The 16,562-nt window shown below is 39.3% G+C and overlaps 1 protein-coding gene across 1 annotated transcript in view; it reads right to left on the bottom strand.

The window, feature by feature from the left end:
- Positions 1-1,940: 1,940 nt before the first annotated feature.
- smc2 (structural maintenance of chromosomes 2) overlaps positions 1,941-16,562 on the bottom strand; it is a 36,028-nt gene continuing 21,406 nt past the window's right edge. Inside the window, exons 18-25 of the mRNA XM_003227323.4 lie at positions 14,898-15,091; positions 12,541-12,684; positions 11,722-11,916; positions 9,643-9,843; positions 8,595-8,711; positions 7,130-7,290; positions 5,833-5,980; positions 1,941-2,664 (exon numbers count right to left, since the gene is read on the bottom strand). Of these exons, the coding sequence (XP_003227371.2) occupies positions 2,473-2,664; positions 5,833-5,980; positions 7,130-7,290; positions 8,595-8,711; positions 9,643-9,843; positions 11,722-11,916; positions 12,541-12,684; positions 14,898-15,091 (1,352 nt within the window). The 3' untranslated portion in view covers positions 1,941-2,472. The remainder of the gene's footprint in view (positions 2,665-5,832; positions 5,981-7,129; positions 7,291-8,594; positions 8,712-9,642; positions 9,844-11,721; positions 11,917-12,540; positions 12,685-14,897; positions 15,092-16,562) is intronic.

Below are 16,562 nucleotides of genomic sequence, written 5' to 3'. Positions count from 1 at the left end.
CGTGTCATAGGCTGTCGTAAGGTCCACAAAAACTGTTCCTGTAATTCAGCCTTTCTCATGCCCTTCCTCAATATGCTCAGTCAGATTAAGAATTTGAGCTGTAGTTTTTTTCCCTGGGAACATGGAAAGAGCCTCCTCGAAGAAGTCGGGTGTCCCCTGGGCAACGTTTCTTGAAAACAGCTAATCTTTCCAATCCACAAGCATTGCTTTTAAACATGAGATCTGATGGGAGTTTTATTTATTTACAGTATTTATATTCCGCTCTTCTCGCCCCGAAGGGAACTCTGGGAGGATTACCATGCACATATACATGGCAAACATTCAATGCCATTAGACATACGACATATATAGACAGACACATATAGACAGACATATAGGCACTTTAACATTCCAGCTTCTGGCTTCATGAGGGTATGCTCGATTCCAGTCACAGGGGGAGCTACCACTTCACTGTCCACTTGTGACTTGATGGAGTACTTCCTCATTCTTCCACACGCTGCTGGAGATTTTATGGCATTGTAAATTAGTTAAATTAGCCTTCCCCCATAAGCAGTACCTAAATCCCTACTTGACAAATGCAACTGTCTTTCGGCTGCATAGGTCAACAGCAAGCTAGACTATTAAATGGTTGGGAGCTTACTCTGACCCGAGCTGGCTCAAACTCATGACTTTTCGGTTAGTAGTAATTTATTGCAGCTGGCTACTAACCTGGTCCTGTTGCAGTGTCTTTAGCAAAAAATCAATAATCAGATAATACTTCAGGGCTCTTCTCTTTTCAAGAGCTGTTATGCATTTACATCGGCTCCTTGCCTCATGAATCCAGAGCCCGATCCACTGTTTATATTATTACTACTATTTAGAATGGGAACAGGAGCTCTCTTTCCACACGAATATAGGACAGGGTCAAGTTATAACAAATCCACATTTAGGGAGAAGAGCTTTGTGGTTTAGAGCGGGGCTTCTAAAACCTTTTTCCTCTTGCGATCCCCCTCCCCTTTACCAGAGAAATTTTTGCATGGCCCCAGGTATATAAAGTAGGAAAATAAAACAAAAAAAAGGGTAATAAAACAAAATTAAAATACTTCTTTGATAACATAATTTACCATACATTAATGCTGAAAGCCAGTTTGTATACTAATGAGATAAATGTTTGCATATTTTTACATAATTATTTTCATATTATTGTAAACACAAGTAGAGCAACACAAATCTTGATAATGAAATTCCACTTACATTTATACTCAATATAATCCTTTTTTCTTAACCTTACCAATCCCATTTCCACACATATCAACCATTTGTACCCAGTATTTTTTTTTAATAATACTCGAATTGAAGATATAACTATTCCCAGAAGGTGGGGGGCGAAGAGGGAGGAAGGGGAGGGAAAATTACATAAATAATTAAATCATGGCTGAATATTTGATACTCCAAGATGTAGAGCAACATTTTTCATGCCATGCTGGCATGCTTTGTTATCAGCGAGTTTCCTTCCTGTATTTGGTGACATAATAATCTTTTACTGCAGTAGCTGGTGATGCTATCTTTTCTCTTCAATCACTATCATGAGAGGGGACATGACAGAAGCCTCCCAGCAGGATGGTCACATCTGGGCGTCCCCTGGGCAATGTCTCTGTAGACAGCCAATTCTCTCACACTAGAAGTAACTTGCAGTATGTTCTCGATTTGCTTCTGACACACACAAAAAATCACTATCAGAGACACCTCTCCCTCAAGATCTAGCTTAGGAATGCCGTTCTTTCTACTTGGTCCTGTAGAGATACGATACTTTGCTTCTATTTCCTGGGTCTTGTAGAAATATTCAGGGGAATCAAAAGCAAAGCAATGTGATTTTAAAAAATCCTTTAACGAAAGATGGATTGTTTCATGATTTTGAAAAAGACTAAAAGTAGAAAGCAAGAGAAGTCATGACTGCTGTGTCACTTTTATAAACTTTTATTTTTATATTTACATAGTCTTTGCCCCTACTCCTTTGACAGGAAGTTTGGGATGTGTACAGCCTGCTATCACATATTTCCATTTTATTGTTGTAATAAATCCTGCTATGCATGTTTGCAAGTTTAAAGATGTGCCATATACAAAACTGAAAATCATGACATTAGAAAATTACAACAGTTAAATATGTCTGGCTCTGGTTTTCAAAGAAAAGCAGGCTAGGTATCAGAGGCTACATACTAGTTACTCCCTCATAGCTGAAAAGACAAGAAAAGAGCAAGGAGAAATATTTACAAGTTTCTTAACAGATACCAGGGACAAAATTCCAAAACATTTTATAAATACATTAAACAAGATCCATCTTGGCACCTCCAAAGATTACAATTAGCCCATTTTAGAAGAGATAATGTTAATACATAAAGTACAACAGTACTAAATATGCAGCTAGTTATAGGTACCACAATATTATTAGGGAGAAAAAATGCCAGCTACTAGGATACCAGGGAGGTTTACTTTTCACACATCCACCTGCGTTCTTTGTCTCTTTTCTTTCATTTTGGTCTTATCAGGTCTGTGTTGAGCAGCTCCACTGTTTCCTGTTTGAGCCTGAGTGTATCTTGCCACAGTAGAAACACCATCAACAAACTTGGTCTTGTAGAGGACATTTGCATTGTTGAACATGCCATCCTTCAGGGACACAACAATGAACTGGGAAAAGAAAAAAATGCCATCTTCAAAATATACCTGATGAAACACTACCAACTTTTCTTGCATGCTTTCAATAAAACTATTAAGATATAACAGAGAACCCTATTGAAATGAAGAACCTCTGGCTCAAGAAGTTTTGTCAGATGTGAATAAATGAAACTGGAGATACCAGTCTCATGAATATGGGGGTTGTACTGTACGGTGGTGCAATGGTTAAACCCTTTTGCTGGCTGGACTCCTGACTAGAAGGTTGGGTTGTGACCTGAAGGTTTCAGATTCGAATCCGCAAGACAGGGTGAGCTCCCATCTGTCAGTTCTAGCTTGCGGGAACATGAGGGAAGTCTCCCAGCAGGATGGTAACACATTCAGCCGTTCCCCATGGCAACGTCTCTGTAGACGGCCAATTCTCTCACGTCAGAAGCGACTTGCAGTATGTTTTCAAGTCGCTTCTGATACGATTAAAAAACCCCCAGTATGATGAGATCAATATCAAATAGCCAATCAAATAGAAATGCAGAGGTACCCACTGCATTTAAATTCTTAAAAAAGACTTGTTGCAGATTGAAACACAATCTTTTGAAATGTTTTCAGTTCTTTTCTAGCATGATTTGTTCAGCCAAGCCAGCTACTCTTTTTCTGTCTGTAGCAAAGGGGCTTTTCATAGCCTTTTAGTTTAGATCAGGGATGGGCAAACTTTGGCCTTCCAAGTGTTTTGGACTTCAGCACCCACAATTGCTAACAGCTGGTGGAAGCTGAAGTCCAAAACACTTGGAGGGCTGAAGTTTGCCCATGCCTGGTTTAGATCCTTGGCTCTTCCTCTCTTGCCTTTAACCCAGGACAAGATCACTTTGTTCCTTCTCAAACATTGTACTCTCTAATCTCATATTTGGTTTGCTTATAAATTCTCTTTCTCTTGGAACAAAGTCTCTATAGCCACTTGCTTGGCACTTCAAAAGTGAATGCTTGAATTGAAGAACCAGAACATACTGTGGTCTCTTAAATCTGAAACCTTAAGGGTTTTGTATTAGAGGATGCGAAGCCTTTAATGAATTGAAAGTATGTAATTTCTGTCCCACCAGTGCCACCAAACCCGGGGAACTTTTCTTATACCACTGCAATGGCACCAAATGTGGGAATATTCTAGATGTCCACATGATTCATAGGTGAGGCTCTTTTTTCCTATAATTCTACAAAATTGACACCACCACTTTTGAGTATTTCCGCCAGTAGATACCACGAGTTTGAATTAGCTTCTCCAATAGTATTAACTGTAGTGTTCACAGAAGACAATAAAAGAATAATTTGCCAAACGGAAGTTCAACATACAAATAAAGGTTACTTGGTGAACATAAAATTTTTGGTCACTAAATTTCAAGTATTATTTATGTATTTAATTAATTAATTTATATACCGCTCTTCTCCCCCAGGGGGACTCAGAGCGGTTGTACATAATGGCAGGATTAAATGCCACATATAATAAAACATGCAGAAAAACCAAACATAAAACACAAATAAAAGCTGGCATCCAAATCAAATTAATACTATTAAAACCATGTGACCATTACAAAGGGGAAGTTTCAAGCCAAAGTCAAGAGACAGTCTGTGTTCGAATTAAAATTAAGCCATCAGGTCATATCAGCTCATATCTTAGGAAGGGCCAAATGCCATGTCTTCAGTTGCTTTCCTAATCTCCCTTGGCAAGGAGTTCCACAGCCGCAAAAAAGTAGTCATTGTTATCATTCCTTATTTAACTCATTAAAATCATAGTTTATTTTAACATGTCTTTAAAAAACCCCTCAAATATCATGGCAATTATCCTGGTCAGTCGCTCGTCGGATCGGGGTATTGGGTGGCAACCTGTGCTGGACGGGGTTGCACTCCCCCTGAAATCACAGATCCGCAGTTTGGGGGTCCTCCTGGACTCAGCGCTGACGCTTGAGGCACAGGTGTCGGCGGTGGCCGGGAGGGCCTTTGCACAACTCAAACTTGTGCGCCAACTGTGACCATACCTCGTGAAGTCTGACTTGACCACGGTGGTGCATGCCTTAGTTACCTCTAGACTGGACTACTGTAATGCGCTCTACGTGGGGCTTCCCTTGAAGATGGCCCAGAAACTACAATTGGTCCAGCGCTCGGCTGCCAGGTTAATTACAGGGGCGAGTTACAAGGAGAGATCTACTCCCCTGTTCAAGGAGCTCCACTGGCTGCCTTTTATTTTCCGGTCCCAATTCAAGGTGTATACCATCACATATAAAGCCCTAAACGGTTTGGGACCCACCTACCTTCGTGACCGTATCTCCTATCACAAGCCTACACAATCCCTTCGTTCATCAGGGGAAGCCCTCCTGTCCCCACTCCCGATATCCCAGACCCGCCTTGTGGGAACAACGGAGAGGGCCTTTTCTGCTGTGGCCCCCCGATTGTGGAATTCTCTGCCCGCTGAGATTAGGCAAGCCCCCACACTATCAGCCTTCAAGAAAGACTTGAAAACATGGCTCTTTCGCTGTGCTTTTGGAGAGTAACCATTTTATATTTCTTTTCCGTTGCCCCCTCTAATATCTATCCTCCGGAATACCCCACTCCCTTATGACCCTGTTCGCTGTGGTTTTTATTTTTATGTCTTTCTCACCCCGAGTTTTAACTTAATGTTCATGTGGTCTGCCCTTGTTTTTATTGTCTTCTTGTTTTATTTTGTAATGGATATTATTTACTGTATTGCTTATTGTATTGTGTTGTGCTGTTCTTTTATATGCTGTTTACATTGTATTGTTTTGGGCATGGCCCCATGTAAGCTGCCCCGAGTCCCCGTTGGGGAGATGGTGGCGGGGTATAAATAAAGTTTTATTATTATTATTATTAATTATTAGTCACCATGACTGAATGTGGTCTCATCCGGATCACCTATCTTATTATATATACACTACACATAACACATTTATAATCGTATCTTATCATAATTTAAATAACAAGTCCTGACATTTTTGCAAAAGCACAGAATATTAATTTCTCCTGTCCCAAAGTTTCTCATCTCCTGCAAGAGGCCAAAACAATCTGGAATCTCAAAAAACTTCTTTTCTTGGGACAGGACTGGAATTTTTTGGAGGATTAGAGGGGTTTGTATGTAAAATACTGTCCGTGGCTTATACTGTCTTGGTTTGAACTCCTTACCTGGGAATGCCTGAAATGGGTCCGAAGCATCTGCCCAATATTTTGGGTGTGAGAGAGATCAAGTGCGGCATCCACCTCGTCCAGGATGTAAATGGGAGCCGGCTTGAAGAGGAGCATGGCTAAGATCAAAGACAATGCCACCAGGGACCTATGACAAAAAGACGTGATGGGAATATCGACTCTTGGTTCCTTTTAAATAACTGATCAAGTTTCAAATTTTCTGGAAGAAAATTCTTGTTTTTTTGGGAGAAAACTCATTTCATATTAAAAATAGATTTTTTTAAATGTCGGTGTTTACATTTTTTTTAAAGCTCAGAACACTTTCCCTCTCATGCCTCCTTGTGAACATTTAAGATCATTACGGATGGAGGACTGGATTATAAGTGCAAGTTATGGAGATTCTCCTCATTAAGCTTGGCAGCTTCATTACTGTCATTAAAAAAAGGGAGTGGGATATTGGTAATTATCCAACACTACCCAGCAAGTTCACTAAGAGCAGACGTTTGAGCTTAAACCGCATGCTGTTAATGAGTATGCACATCTTTCCATACTTGCTGTATTTGTCTCTAAAAAGCAATTAGAAACCATCGAACAAACACATTCCATTTCCCTTGAGATCACAAACCCTACAAAAATGAAAATTTTTCAGCTGAACTGCTGGCTGCATTTTTTTTCATGATTATTATGCCTTGAGAAAAACTGCAGCAACAAAAAATTCAGGCATCATTAGCTTAATGTATCAGAGTCCATTCTAAAAGGGAATTCCTGACACTTTTACTTTAGATATCCACTAGCTGTTTGAACTCACTTCGTCTTTCCCAACCACATTTCTCATAATGTTTCACGTCAGTTTTGCAACTTACAAGAATGACATCAGAATGCTACACAGAAGAACACTGAATATAAACCAATCTACAGTAGAGTCTCGCTTATCCAACCTTCACTTATCCAACGTTCTGAATTATTCAACGCAGTCTGCCTTTTAATAGTATTTTTGTAGTTAATATTTTAATACATTGTGATATTTTGATGCTATATTTGTAAATACAGTAATTACTACATAACGTTACCTTGTATTGAACTGCTTTTTCGGTCAATTTGTTGTAAAACATGATGTTTTGATGCTTAATTTGTAAAATCATAACATAATCCGATGTTTAATAGGCTTTTCCTTAATCCCTCCTTATTATCCAACATTTTTGCTTATCCAACATTCTACCAGCCCGTACATGTTGGATAAGTGAGACTCTCTGTACTTAGAAAACAAAACTGCCACAATTCGAAATGTGCGACTCACCTTTGGCCCCCACTTAACTCTGTTAAGTTTTCCTTCCAAGTGTTTCCCAAAGCAACTTTGAACTCCAGGCCATCTAGGACCGTCTGACCTTCAGGAGGAGATAACATGGCATTGGCCCCGGGCAGAAGGGTTGAAAAAATTGATCCAAAGTCTTTGTTTACCTAGAAAATTAAAAATCTCTGTCAGGCTTCCCACAGTACTTTTGAATCAAGACTTCGATCATGGAATTTGACCCCGAACCGTGATGTCCGTTTCAGCATACAAAGATGACAGAAGGCTGGCCTTGGCTATCTTGCTTTATTTTTATGAGACACTTGTAAATGTTGGCTAGAATTCATCACTTTATCTAAGATAATCCATCAAGAAAGTGGGCTGCCTCCTTGAATCTCTGCGTTAAATGACTGTGAATAAGACTAATTAACACAATTTTTGTTACTGGGCTATAACTGTCATTTCCTAATTGGTTTATCATAATTACGGCAGCCTATGACATGGTGCAACATAATATGGTAGACTTGCTGCATAAATATGGTAGACTTGCTGGGGCCGGGCTGTGGCGCAGCTGGCTAGTAACCAGCTGCTATAAATCACTACTGACCAAGAGGTCATGAGTTCGAAGCCCGGGTCGAGGTTAAGCCTCCGACCATAAAAAAAAAAAATAGCCCGGCTTGCTGTTGACCTAGCAGCCCCGAAAGACAGTTGCATCTGTCAAGTAGGGAAAATTAGGGACGCTTTATGCGGGAGGCTAATTTAACGAATCTACAACACCATAAAACTGCTCACGAGGAAAAGAAGAGGAAGAACAGCCACCAATGGACAGTGAAGCAACAGCTCCCCCTGTGGCCGGAAATCGTGAAGCTGGAAAGATGTTAAAAAAAATGCCTCTGTGTCTGTCTAAAACTGAATGTTGTTTGTCTATTGGCATTGAATGTTTGCCATATATGTGTTCATTGTAATCCGCCCTGAGTCCCCTTCGGGGTGAGAAGGGCGGAATATAAATACTGTAAATAAATAAATAAATAAATAAATAAATAAAGTCTACTATATTACCCAGTATTATGATTTTACAAAAACTGTACAGACCCACCTCGAAAACCACAAATTCTATGTGGAGTTTCAAGGCAGGAAAAGGAGATGAAGGAGGTAAAATAATGGTTTACCCTAAGGCAGCATTCTTGCACCAAACGTATTTAACATGAGGTTGCTGTGTTTTTTCCGGGCTGTATGGCCATGTTCCAGAAGTATTGTCTCTTGATGTTTGCCCATATCTGTGGCAGGCATCCTCAGAGGTTGTGAGTCTCAATCAATTCAATATGGTTCATGGCAGCCACAAAAATGAAGTTTTTGAGTATAACAACTATTTTCAAAGTAAGTACTACACAATTAAACAGGAAACAACACTTTCAAACAGGAACAGATCTTTTTTCCACATTTTGTTACATTGTGTAATAAGAGGTAAACTTACCTTTTGCCAGGCTATGTTTAGAGCTTCGTTTTTCTTTTGATCAAGCTCCACAATTGTTGCAAGAATTTTATACTTATCATTCTCAACAATTCTTTTCTTCTTCATCAAGTCATTGTACTGTAACACACAATGGAAAATAATGTAATTTGGCCTGAGGCAAAATAGATTTTGATTTTAGATTGTCCAGTTCTGTTGAATGATTTCACCAAGGCAAGGAGAATAAAGAGGTTCTTGCAAGGCCAGCTCTTTATACTTATTTGGTGGTGTGGAAATGTGAGCCTGCAATACAGTAGCTACATTAATGGCTCAGGTCAAGGTAATTTTTTTTTGAAAGATTAAAATATTCCCTCATATAGGAGCTGGCTGCCTTCAGTGAACTTGCTCTATTTACACCAAAGACATGTCTATCACAGCCCTGCTCTATCTTCATTTTTTAATGTGGGCTTTTTAATTATAAGGATAATTTGCGGTCAGTCTTTGTTATGCTCTGAGCAGCTGGCTGAAAATTGTATAAGCCAAATTAATATCTATGAACAATTTCTCACACATTACAGACAGTTTTCGGGTAACAAACACCCGACTAACAAATAACTCCTAGTGACAAACTTTGAATCTTTTGCAGGACTTGAAAATGTTTAAGTATTTACATGTTATCATGGGGAAAAGGTGTCTCCACTGAAGCTTTATCACCAATCCTTGTTTCCATGGCAAGCGAACATTATCCAATTATCACAGGGACAAAAAGTGAGGCGAAACAGGGGCACAGACAACAAAACAAACACCATGGGGATGTTAACCCTTCCCTATACTTATCGAAAGGTATATTTGGCTAAAGTAACACTTAAAAAATGTACCTGTTTCAATTTACACTCAGAACTCTGTAACCCGGAGACTGTTCGTACAATGTACTATCCCTTTTAAAAAATGCCTTTAAGAGGAACAGGATGACACCGTAGCATTTTCTGCCTCCATATTACAACAAAGCCATGAAAGATGTCATCTAACAAAGTACAGTGGGTGAAATAGAGTAAAATGATAACAACTCAACTCTTTCTTCTGCTTCTGAAAGCATGCTCATAGCTCTCATGTTCACATTCCTGCCCAGCTTCTCTTTCTTCTCCTGCAGCTTCTGTAGCCTCTGACCAGCTTCTTTTGGATTGTTAGTCTTGAAGTCATAAGCTGTATTCGGCTGGCCAAAGAGGTGCTTCTCTGAAGCTATCCAATCATAGTCTTTCAGCATTTTAGCAACCTGAAAATAGAGTTGAGAATTTTTATGGAAAACATGTGTATATTTATATACAAATGTAGACCTCAATTCTATTGGTAACAGTTTGTCCACTTTTTTTCATGCTAGGAAAAACTGCAAGTCGCTTCTGGTGTGAGAGAATTGATTGTCTGCAAGGACATTGCCCAGGGGATGCCCAGATGTTTGATGTTTTACCGTCCTGTGGGAGACTTCTCTCATTTCCCCGCATGGGAAGCTAGAGCTGAAAGACAGTTCACCTTGCTCCCCAGATTCGGACTGCCGACCTTTCAGTCAGCAATCCTGTTGGCACAAGGGTTTAACCCACTGTGCCACTGGGGGCTTCAGTTTGTCCACACAATCAATTGAAACCACATAAGTGGTGACTCAGTGTCCAACAGTGGATTCAATGGGATTAACCGACAGGAGTCTAGCCATAGTGCCCATTAAACTCTTTTGCAGAGCAATCCTTGAAACAGAGAACTGAAGTACACCTTTGCTATCAACTGTAAAAATGACAAAAGGTATGAAATGCCACCAAGCTCCTGTTGCCATTTCCTTGGGAAACTGAAATACAGTAGTCTCACTTATGCAACATAAATGGGCTGGCAGAACGTTGGATAAGCAAAAATGTTGGATAATAAGGAGGGATTAAGGAAAAGCCTATTAAGCGTCAAATTACATTATGATTTTACAAATTAAGCACCAAAACATCATGTTTTACAACAAGTTTGCCACTTGTTTTGGAGTGTGGCTGCACTTGTGTTGTTGGGTGTGTTGACCTTCTGCGCGTTGCTGCCTAGAGAAACAGCTGTGGATCCGGCCAGGAGGCAGGCTGCATTGAATAATACAGAACGTTGAATGAACGAATGTTGGATAAGTGAGACTCTACTGTAACACAAAAAACCTCGTCTCACATTGGACCAGGGTAATTTCCACCTGATTTTCTTTTTGTTTGAGCTCCAAATTCTGTTTTCTGGTACTCCCCATTATCAATCATATGTTTGCAATTTGATTCTCTCCTGAACCCAGTGGGGACACCTGGCATTTCTTGCTCCATATATGGAAAAAGTCTTCATTTTAGTACAGTATTTTGAGCAGCACTGGCTTGTGTGGGACATGTTGCTGTGGTCACTATAGTCCCTGATTGCAAAGATAGTTGATATTATTTCCCAATGTCCTGCTCTCCCTTGGCTGGGCTCAGCTCACAGGTCGACTTTCCTTTCCTCTTCTAGGAGATTCTTCTTGTTTCCCAGAATGCAGACAGAAAAACAAGTACTGTATACACTCAAATATTCAATGCATATAGATTATTGCTAAGGCAGTAATACTGCATTTTTTAAAAAAAGGGCTACGATTATTTTAAAATGATGTTAAAATTGCAGCCACAATTCTCTCTATGTTAGCTGTAGGAAGAACTGTTTGATGCTATGAGAGATTTTTTTAAGTTTGAAAGGAAAAGAGTAAGCTACTAGCCTTTATTAGCTAAGAACCCGAACAGTGGTTGCAGTCACAACACAGTTCTTAAAGTACCTTGAGACTTGCTGATTATAGAAGCTTATAGAATTGGGATCTATTGACAACGCTGGCCAACACACTTTTTGGTGCCTCAAATGTTAGACCTGTTTCTGGGTATATTTCGGGGACCTTCTGATTCCAAAAATGGCACCAGTTTTCTTCTATGAGCTCTACTTCGTGAGATATTGAACATATGCCATTTTGATTCATCGTCCCAAATAACCCCAGGAACAACTTTAAAACCAAGGCATCAAGAAACATTTTTTGGTTGGGCTCTGTAACAGTTTCTTGTTAAGGAAAGTCTTTTTAATTGGAAGAGTAAGGATTTCAATTGCTGTTGAGGAAGAAAATATAGTATTACAATACCTTTGCAGAAGCATCAGAAGCCTCCCGCTTGTGTTTACTGATGTTATGCTCCAATTCTTTAATCTTAAGTTGTGATTCATTGCTTTGCTCCTTGTACTTTACAACCTCTGCAGACTTGGCTTTAATGGCTTTGTCCTGGGCCATCACCACTGCTTTTTGCTTGGCCAGTTCCTCCTGAGCTTGCTTCACTTGTTCCTGAGCAGTAAATATAACAACCACATTTGATTACCCTTCACTGAGGGATACATATGCAGACGTACAGAAACAATATAGACTAGAAACTAGTAGCTTCTGATCCTTTGGCAGGCAAATTCTGGCCTTTTGGTTGCCAATCCAGAGCCTCTCTAGATTTGCTGCAGACTGCCTTGTAGCAATTGACTGTAAGGAGAAGGGGTTGGCCTCAGATTCATTCTCAAAGCAAGAAGAGCTGGTTGCTAAGAAGGACCATCAATTAGCTTGAAAGACTAATTAATAGACTGCTGAGAATTTCAGGCAAAACACACTGGGCATGAAGACAGAGTGTCTAAAATCAGAACAGTAAAGAAGGAACAATACTCTGAAAATAGAGGAATTCCAGACATGAATTCATCGGGCAGCTAACACCTCTGAACAAAAAAATCCCCCAGGCAGGAAGCAGCCAGGAAATGAATCTGGCAAGGCCATTAATGCTAAGTGATTAATTACAACATTCACACTGGCCTCCAACAGACAAGAGTACCTTCTCCCACCCTGGACCTTCCACAGATATATAAACCTTTCTTGCCCAGAAAACACACAACAAGACAAAGTGTGTTTGCCAGTAAAACTGACTAAACTGACCTTGTTCTTTGCTACCTCCGCTGATATAACCGCAATCTGTTCTTGGAATAACTTAATAGCTTCATTCACAGCCTCAATCTGTTGCTTGTAAGAGGTTTGTTCACGTTTCAGTTCTTCCAGTTCTAATACCAAAGCTTCAACTTCCTGGAAGAACAACAAACAAGAGTCAATACATATGAGCAATTTGATGCACAGACTGACCAAGGAGAAAATCGCGCTGAATCCAATGAGGCTTATGTTACAAGTCTGAGCTTTATAGGTCTTAATCTAAAGGGAAGGTAAAGGGAAGGTGGGAGGAGAAAGAGTGAACATGGTTATCAATATCAATAAAGAAGATACAAATTAGGCTCAAAAATGCTAATTTGGACATCATGAGTAACGAAGGCCTTTTCATTCAGGCAACTTTTAAAGAAGGAAATTTTTAAGATCAAGTCAAAGGGTGCTGTGGTTTTAGCTATGAAGAGGTTCTAAATCAATTTTAAGGATTTAAACTTTATTTTTTAATGCAGTTAATACCGTGTTTCCCCGAAAATAAGACAGTGTCTTATATTAATTTTTGCTCCCAAAGATGCTCTAGGTCTTATTTTCAGGGGATGTCTTATTTTTTCCATGAAGAAGAATTCACATTTATTGTTGAACAAAAAATGAACATTTATTACAGTAGTTGTCATCACAAACCAGCATAACCAGACAAACTGAATCCTATCAAGAATTTCTTGTTACTACCATTATTTCCATGTACAACACTCTATGATATGTACATTTACCGATCCTGTATGCTCTGATGTTCTGTTCGGCGGGCATGCTTCCAAACAAAAACTTTGGTAGGTCTTACTTTAGGGGGAGGCCTTATATTTAGCAATTCAGCAAAACCTCTACTAGGTCTTATTTTCTGGGGATGTCTTATTTTAGGGGAAACAGGGTATTAAACTCTACTTTAATGTTTGTATTTTTGATTTTAAATTGCATTGCATTGGTTTTATTGTAAGCTGCTTTAGTCTGTTGTCAGAAGGCTTTCTGACAACAGGAATCACTGGGTTGCTGTGAGTTTTCTGGGCCATGTTCCGGAAGCATTCTTTCCTGATGTTTTGCCGACATCTATGGCAGGCATCCTCAGAGGTTGTGAGGTATATTGGAAACTAGTGGGATTTATAGATCTGTGGAAAGTCCAGGGTCAGAGAAAGAACTCTTTTCTGTTTGAAGCAAGTATGAATGCTGCAATTGGCCGTCTTGATTAGCATTGAATGGCCTTGCAGCTTCAAGGTCTGGCTTCTTCCTGCCCGGGGGAATCCTTTATTGGGAGGTGTTAGCTGGCCCTGTTTCATGTCAGGAATTCTCCTCTTTTCAAAATGGTGTTCTTTATTTACTGCCCTGACTTTAGAGGTTTTTTAAAATACTGGTAGGCAGATTTTGTTCATTTTCATTGTTTCCTCCTTTCTGTTGAAATGATCCACATGCTTGTGGGTTTCAATGGCTTCTCTGTGTAGTCTGACATGGTAGTTGTTAGAGTGGTTCAGCATTTCTGTGTTTCTCAAATAATATGCTGTGTCCAGGTTCGTTCATCAGCACAGCATATTATTTGAGAGCCCAGCGCTCTGAGAGAAAAAGCAGGGTATAAATAAATAAATAAATAAATAAAAATAAATCTATTGTAACAAGTATTTCAAGTTTGATGCACACTCGCCTTTCCTCCCTTGGTGCAGCCTCAAGGGGGCTCAAAACCATTCATAACTGTTTCTTTTATGAAACAGTTTAGTGATACATCCATTTTACATTCTGTATTTTACCTGATAATCTCAAAATAATGTTTTGTTGAAACAAGTCAACATCATAAGCCGTAAGTTTGGAAACTGGCTTGTTTCAAAAATGCCATAATTTAGATAAAGCATAGTTTGCTGGATATAGACAAAACAATGGGCTTTATTTAAATCAAAGACACAAGCTTTCAATCTCCACTAGATTGCCATGGAAAGAGCAAGAATCCTTGGTTTACTGCTGATGTTCAAAGAAGGACACAAAGTTAACAGGAGTACCTAAACCAGTGGTTCTCAACCTGTGGGTCCCCAGATGTTTTGGCCTTCAACTCCCAGAAATCCTAACAGCTGGTAAACTGGCTGGGATTTCTGGAAGCTGTAGGCCAAAACACCTGGGGACACACAGGTTGAGAACCACTGACCTAAACAGAACTATCATCTTTTCTCCATTAGCACACTTCCATATTGTTACTTAGTTTGGCAATAATCACAAGTTTCAAGAACCTTCAGCATGAAAAGACTCTGTGTAGTACAAGAAACGTTTTACTTTTTTTCTCGACTGACTGATTTTTGGCATTATTATACTTCCATTTAGCATTTCACCTGCTCCTTTTCTTTCATCTTTTTGCTGGAAGCATCAGCCTTTTTCTTGGCTCCATCTAGCTTCTGCTGGGCATTTTTCAACTCTTTCTCCCTTTCTGCATCAGCATTCTTCATTTTGTTTTCCAGCACTTTGATTTTTTCCTCCGCTTTTTGTTGGACCTCCTTAGTTTTCTTCAAAGTTTCCTCACTTTCCTCTGAAACAGAATAGAACAATCTTCGGGTTTTATATGAGTTTAAACAAAACCTCAACAGTAATTTATATTTCAAATACTATAATCCATTTCCCAGCAAAATAATATAATATAATATAATACTATAATCCATTTCCTCTTCAAAACCCAGAGAGAAATGTATCACCTTTGAAGTAATAAGCACAGTATAATCTTTAATACTTTTGAAATAAATTTCATTTTAAATTAAACCTGGCAATTCAATCTGTTTTCCCCAACCTGGTAGCTTCAAGATGCATCAGAACACAATTCACTTCAGCCAAAACCAACATCGTCATTAGCCCTATTGTTTGGAGATGTTGGGAACTGCAGACCAAAAACATCTGGAAAACACCATGTTGAGATACTGTAACCTCCCTTGGGTGAGAAGTGACCAAACAAGACCATAATAAACTAGAAAGGCATCATTCACACAAGTTTTGTGCTTTTCCATGGGAGTATTTATGGAAATATATACCCGTATTTCATCGCATAATAGTTGTGCTGGAGATAGCAACCATCAAGTCTTCTCTATTTAATGTTTTGTATTTTATATTGTGTCAGTTTATTTCCTGAAGTGTATGTCTTTTTTGGTTTGCAATTTTCTTAGCTTTATGTAATTAAAGCAGTGGGAGGGGCTGAGTGCAGACCATGTGACTGGTTCAGTGACTGTTTAGAATGTTCAGTTTTAAAAGCATGAGTTAGAAGTCAGTTGAGGCTTGAATCTGTTACGAGTGCAGAAACCAATGTTAGAAGTTAGACGTAAGTTGAGGCTTGTGTTTCCTTGGAAATAAATTGTTATAAAAGGGAGCTATACAGAGCAACATAGTTTTTTGAAGAGACTATTGAAGACTGTAAGTTAAAGATACAAACTGAAACGTTTTTGAAGTTTAACCCTGACAAGAAATGTATCTGTATATTGAAATACATGAAGTTATGAGTAAAACAAACATGTTATTTTAAAGAAGTCTACTTGAATCTTTGTCTGTTAAGAGAAACATGATATTTACGTGCCCAGGGATCCTCCATTACCCAATAAACTCAAGGAACACTCCAGAAACTCTGCTACCCAATAGGTTATGATCCTAACAGGTCATAATCCCCATTAGGTTGTGATCCTAATAAGTCATAATCCAATAGCCTAATAAGTTGCACCCCCATTTTGGGGTGGCATTTTTTTTGTGTTCCTTGCATAATAGCCGCAAAGCTGCTTGGACCGATTACCCCTTCCTTCTTTCTCCAAAGACAAGGCAGTTTAAAAATGATGAAGTGGGTGTCTCTGGAACAGATCTTCCCTCTTTTCTCCTCCATTTCAGATTTTGGAAACTGCCTTGCCTTGGAGGAGGGAAGATTTCCCCTCCCTCCCTTCTTTCTCCAAAGGCAATGCAGTTTTAAAAAAACAGGAAAAGGAGCTGTTTGTTTGAATCATCCCTCCTCCTGTCTCGGAGATAAGGCA

Source organism: Anolis carolinensis, chromosome 2, assembly GCF_035594765.1.
Source record: "Anolis carolinensis isolate JA03-04 chromosome 2, rAnoCar3.1.pri, whole genome shotgun sequence".
Taxonomy (NCBI): Eukaryota; Metazoa; Chordata; class Lepidosauria; order Squamata; family Dactyloidae; genus Anolis; species Anolis carolinensis.
The sequence above is the reverse complement of the archived record's forward strand: the minus strand, read 5'-3'. Positions and strand labels throughout refer to the sequence as shown.